We start from the raw sequence: 6,268 nt of genomic DNA, 5'->3' as shown, positions 1-6,268 counted from the left end.
CCAAACTAAGTGTAGATGTTGATTTTTGGGCAACCAAACAACAAGCCTTGGGTTTGGGCACATGCAAGTTAGAGGGGATACACGCGAGAGGGCACCATCTGAACCCATGGGCATATGCATCCATTTTTCATAAAATGCATTTTAAGACGTTTTAAAATGTCAAAAAATCAAAAGAAAATATCACGCATACATGTTCGCAAATGTGTGTACGCGGCACAAAGTTTTATGAAAAAATATCTTTTTGTTTTGCTTCCGTAAAAAAGACAAATTTCAGTGCTTCTAAATAATGTTTCACGACATAATTTTTTGTCTTTTTTGCACACGCCACAAAAAAAGTTATTTTTCCGTGAAACTTTATGTACGTACATAGAACATGGAGACGTACACGTGCAATTTTTTTCAAATTTTTTTAGAATTTAGAAATGTGTTTTTCAAAGTGGGTTCATATGTACCCGGGTTCATCCATGCACCTCTTGGATACAGGCAACCAAACTAAGTGTAGATGTTGATTTTTAGCCTGCATATGCTCAACCAGACCAGTTGGGACAAGTAACGCGTCCCCACTACACCGGGCAGCGCTCAAGCAAAACTTCCTTGGATATGGAAGCGCACAAAATGCGAGTACATCACGATTAAAATGAGTGAACAGATGTTTCCACGTTTCATATAAAACTTCAGTGCTTTGCGTGAAGTATTGACACCTAAATATTTATTCATCCCTGCAAAATTACATAACGAGTATCTAGCCCATGCTGTTTATACATTACACCTGGTAAGTTACATAACAGATACGCCTAGGAGAGACCACAGGTGAGCCACTAAAGATACAACTTTCTTTTACGCAATGTGACGCGTAGAATCTGTAACTTGTTAGTAAGCTCCAGGAGGGCAAATTCTGCTTTATATGCTAAGAAACTCGATGTCCTCCTCAGCAAGGAACGTCTTCCCTCTGTTAGCATTGTTGGCTCTCCGCTGGGAGGGTGGAGGGCCTCGCTGCGTAAACCGAACATCTTAGCAAACATAGGTGTGTGTGACTGCATGTGGTTTCAGTTGTTAACAGGATGAGAAATGGTGAAATTGTGTTTGTTAATACCTTACGCAGAACAAATGCGAGGTAGAGATAGGACACTTCCCACTCATCCTGCGATAGTGTGCCTGCGTAACTCAACTATGTTAAGGCAATGAAATGACATTTATTGAGAACAGTGAATTTAGTAGGTAATCTACTTACTTTGGACCGATCGTCCATCACCAAGAGCACCCAGCCTTCGCATGAGATCAGCAAATTCAGGCTTTTGCAGGTACTCATGTACAAATTCGTGGAAGTTCTTCATTAGAACCAGCTCTAAATCATACTGCAAAAAAGGGACAATTTTTTGGTCATAATCTCAGCATCCATCAGAGCAAATTTGTAAAAGAAAAACTAATGATACAGAAAAATATTTTAGCATTAATTTCGTAAATAATGAAATGAACTAGGTCGAAATGAGGAAATAAAAACACAGTTCACCATAGCAGACTAAGCAATAGATTAGTTGCATACCTCCTCTGCCAGTAGTTTGAAGAGATGGAATGGAACAACCCACTCCGGGCAATCAACTGCGTCCTGCATGTTGGCAACAAGTAAAAATAGGAAGCTAGGCACAGCATACGGCAATAAACACCCAAGTTGTAACAAGACATGTATGTCAGATAAGGGCAATGCCAAGAACATCAGTTTCACACTATTCAAAAGTTGATCCTGTTCTCACCTCTAAATGAAACTTGTACTTGATACCAAAAGGCCTGGATGCGGGGAATTTCTACGTCATTGTGAAAAAAAAAAGGATCAGTCAGTAATGAAAACTAACATACAAGTAGTTATTATAAATAAATAAATAAATAACTACCTTTTCGTTGTACTCTTCACCAAAGGTAATCCAGTAAACACTGTTTCCAAACTCCATCTCGTCAGCTGAGGATATAAATTTCTATCAAACATCTTGTGACAAGTACGGTCCAATTTGATGAGATCAATCAAATTATAAATCAAGATAGTAACATACTTTCTCTTAGCCTTTTAATAATGACATTAGCATCAGGCATCGTTCCAATGAAAGTGCCTCCAGGACGAAGCAATGCAGATATATTAGCAAGGGCTTGTCTTGCACGTGCTTCAGTTGACCATGAGTAGTGCATTGCAAACTGAGATACATAAAAAGAACAATCAGAAATTCAGAATTGGTCAACAGTCAAAACAGTTAGCTCGTTATAATCATACCCATTTGTACTTATATTTTATTTGCTTGACATAACAATGATACTTAAATTTGTTTGAACAATGATTCTAATATTTAACAGTGGTTATATTTACAGAAGGTTTCTGAAATACAAAGTTGTTTTGCAATTGGAAGTAATAGATGGTTGAACTAACCAAATAATAACAACAAACTTCCTTGAACATATAAAGATAGGTCACTCACCTGGCAGCTGCATATGTCAAATGGAGCATCCTCACATAGATACTCATCCAGACGAGTCTACAACAATATGAAAACAGAAGCATTGTGATGCACTTCATAATTATTGATGAGCATCTGAAGAGTACCACAAATAATAGATTTATATACATATGGGGCAAAGCATATTTTCCTGATGATGTGAAAGTATAAGAAGAATCATCCATAATGACAAAATGCATGGATATGTTGGCACGAGTTTTATTCAACACTTGGAACAAGCTATGGCACTATGTCTGTCTGCGCGTACAGAGCACACCATCACGGTAGGTTTGATTAATTTGGTAAACTGTACTACCATTTATGATCACTTTTACCTCGTAACAATCAGCACAAATAAGCCGTGCAGGAAAGCTGAACTTCTTCCTTCGCTGTTGATCAGTATCACCGTTATAACGGGTCATACAATCTTTTATCTGCAAGTTTAAAGCTCCAACATCATGAAAACACACTTATTTGAAGTCTACAAGAGGTAGGGAGGAAACCAAAGCAAATACACAAGTTTCTGTGGTCCAGAACCGCTGATAAATCTGGATGTTCTTTTATGAAGGACACTGAGTAAAAACAAGTTGAATATATACGTTGAGATAAGTTTAAACGTTCAAATGATTATTGTACAGGTTACAAATAACAATATAACAGTACCTTCTATATCTATATATGCATATAATATAGATTTATCATGTTACGAGAAACTAACCGAGCCTTCTGCAATATCAACGCCTACATAATAGCCAACCCTGGCCTTATCCCACTTTATCAAATCCCCTCCCTGCATTACATAGCAAATCAATATATGTCAGCACTAGCTTGGAACTACAAGAATCCCAGCTTATCTTAATTAACACGCACAAAAACAGTGCTTACCTTGCCACAGGCAAGATCTAGAACGCAGTCTCCTGGACGCGCATACAGCTGGACCAGGACGCTCTTTATCTGCGAAAGGTGAGGTTTGAGGATTAGCGCGGCTTCTTACTGGTTCCACCCAACATTGTAGAGGTGACAATTTCTCAAGAGTTTGAGGAGATGAATGGATGGGTAGCACAGCTAGTAGTGTACCCAGTTGTTGAGCTTCTTGAGGTGGATGATGGGGCTGTTCTCGCGCTCCTCGAGCGTCTGATTCGATCGGGCGCTGTAGTGGTCCGCCACCCGCCGCGCGCTGTTCCGCTCCTCCGAGTACCCTTGTTGTCCCCCGTAGCCGCCGCCGCCGCCGCCTACGCAAAGCCCAAACCCTAGTTAGCTATCCGCAGCACAGAATTGGGGGTTAGCGGGCAACTGGATTGGGTCTGGTGAAGAAGGCGGGGAATAGATACCTGCGCCGAACTGGCGCTTTTGGGCGGAGGCGAGGGAGGAGGAGGGCTCGTCGCGGGGTCGCTTGTTCATCACCCCGGCGATCGCGGACGGCGGCGCGGCGAGGAGAAGGCGGGGCCGGGACGGGGCCGCGCGGAAGATAGGGCGGGACGGGACAGGCTCGCGCGGTGGAGGGCGTACAGGGGGCGGAGGACGACCGGCGGGCGGAGCTCCGGTGGCGGAGGAGCAGTCGAGAGAGCGAAGAAAGCGGGGCGGTCTGCGGGCGTCGTTCTAGACGAAACAGAATTGAGGAGCGCCCTATTGGATTTCAGTCAGGGTCCCTTCCCATCTCACATGGCGTAATTGATTTGACAGGTATCTCCAAATTGCCCCTAATATAAAACGAACGCGCGGATAGTGATACGGGAGAACCGCCATCCATCCCTCGATCGTACGCAATTTACAAACAACATGCAAACACGACGAATACATGCAAACGGACATAAGTTTGATATATATTTGCGTAAAACGGACGAATTTCATCGGTTTAACTATATAATCTCTATCTCTACTCTCTACCTAATAATAATAATAATTAATAATTAATATTAATATTAATAATTAATAATTAATAATTAATAATTTAATAATTAATAATTTAATAATAAAGCGGCTAGCGTTTCTGGTCGTCCGTCGTCGTGGCTGTTTTGCAAAAAAGCCCTTCAGTTTTCCAGAAATTGCACCGCGGTCTCTCTTTAAGTGAGGAACGGCGGCTCTGCTCGTTCTCGAGCAGCGCAGGGGAAGAAAATGCGGCGGTGTCAGGCTGCGGGACTTGGCGTGGCGATGAAGATCCGGCGGATCCAGTCGAGGACGTGGCCGGAGGCGGGCGGAGAGTTTGAGGAGGCGACGTTCATGCTGGCGGCGACCTCCTGTGGTGTGCAGTGGGAGAGAGCTTTGAGTAAAGGTGAGAGGAAGGAGAAGAAAGAAGAGAGACGGGGCGAAGGGCGACGTGATGTAGGTGCTGCTCACCGGCGGGAGGACGGCGAGGGTGGAGGAAGGCGGCGGCGGACTGGGCCTTGGGCGACGCGGTCGGATCGAGCAGTGCTCGATGCAGAAGCGGGCGCTGGCTCGCTGCTCCTCCCGAGACGAAGCAGGGGTGCGATGCAGTTGACTTGGTGGATGAGGGCCGGCACCTTGACGACTCCGGCGAGGCAGAGAGGACTGGGACGGACACGGGGAAGACGGATCCGTCCGTTTGCCGGCTCGATCTGGAGGTGGGCAAGCCCGGGCGGTGTGTAGCAACGGTTGAAGGTGCCGGCGGCCATGAAGCTCCGATGGTGGCGCTGCACATAGTAAAAAAAACGGAGGGAGCTGAGGTCAGGCAGGAGATGGAGAGCACGGGGACGAGGAGAGGCCGAGGCGCAGCTGTGCGTGCTCTGCTCACCGGCGGCCTAGCCGACGAGGCGGCGGAGCGGCAGTGGACTGGCCGGCCGAGGAATGGCGATGTTTTGGATAAGGGAGCATGCAGTGTGCGGCTCGGTGGGGACTGGGGAGTAGTGCCTGTTGCTATTTTTTTAATCAAAATCGTTGTTGCTAGATGTACAACGACAGGAAGCTACCGGATGCAACGATTACAATTTTTTTCGGTGCTCATCCGTTGGATTTATGTGCGATTTTTCATGGCGTTGCAACAAATGGTTTTCTGCTAGGTGTCCACTCCTCACATTGGCCCACTGTGATTATTTGACTGTACCGCCTTACACTCTAACGGCAACAGTTTCAACTTAGTAAGCCATATGCTGATATTCATGTGGCTGTGATCTCAGAAATAAAAGTTTATAGGAAAGGAACAGAAACATTCACTGAACATAGGGTTGTGTTGTACATGTACTGAGAAAGGTTTGTACAATATGAAAATATGTTTCAAGGTGAAACAAATTATGATTATTAGTCATGGCAGTTGTAGGCACAGCTAGAGTCAACTAGGTGTTGTAATGCTGGACTAAGGATGGGCCTTGCTCGGAGAAATCAAAAAAAATCCGCGGCCCTCCATGGGATAATATATCCGACATGTTCCCATTGTGCTTTGCAGAATTGTTCTTGAGAGCGTACCGAGCAGACCATATATGCAACAAAGCTCTAAAACGATGCACTCTGTCTTTTCTTGAACATGCACCAGGTACTCCCTCCGTCTCATAATATAAGAGCATTTTTCATACTAATGTAGTGTTAAAAACGCTCTTATATTATGGGATGGAGGGAGTACATGTCAAAACCATTTTCTGTAATTGTGGAACCGAGTTTGGAGCTGAAATGTTCCCACATATAAAAAAGGGCAGAATTGAATGTATGGGCTTGTAACTATGAGCCTTCTTCTGTATAGAGATGTACACTACAACACATATTATAAAAATTGTTAGAAGACAATTCTTCTACTCACTTTGCACCTCACTGTTTTTTTATGAAGATTGTAATATGTA

General features: G+C 44.1%; 1 protein-coding gene across 1 annotated transcript; it reads right to left on the bottom strand.

The window, feature by feature from the left end:
- Positions 1-632: 632 nt before the first annotated feature.
- LOC123040154 (mRNA cap guanine-N7 methyltransferase 1) lies at positions 633-5,381 on the bottom strand. The gene is made up of 15 exons (XM_044463088.1): positions 5,233-5,381; positions 4,818-5,131; positions 3,812-4,717; positions 3,558-3,712; positions 3,366-3,434; positions 3,199-3,270; positions 2,816-2,914; positions 2,463-2,519; positions 2,046-2,184; positions 1,890-1,954; positions 1,752-1,802; positions 1,544-1,606; positions 1,232-1,355; positions 1,094-1,155; positions 633-993 (listed from the first exon to the last, which is right to left on the bottom strand). Exons 3-15 carry the CDS (start codon positions 3,879-3,881, stop codon positions 901-903), a joined length of 1,119 nt encoding a protein of 372 aa, XP_044319023.1. The 5' UTR covers positions 3,882-4,717; positions 4,818-5,131; positions 5,233-5,381; the 3' UTR covers positions 633-900.
- Positions 5,382-6,268: the final 887 nt, after the last annotated feature.

Source organism: Triticum aestivum, chromosome 1A (assembly GCF_018294505.1).
Source record: "Triticum aestivum cultivar Chinese Spring chromosome 1A, IWGSC CS RefSeq v2.1, whole genome shotgun sequence".
Lineage (NCBI taxonomy): Eukaryota > Viridiplantae > Streptophyta > Magnoliopsida > Poales > Poaceae > Triticum > Triticum aestivum.
Note: the sequence above shows the minus strand (reverse complement) of the source record. Positions and strands in the feature narration are given on the sequence as shown.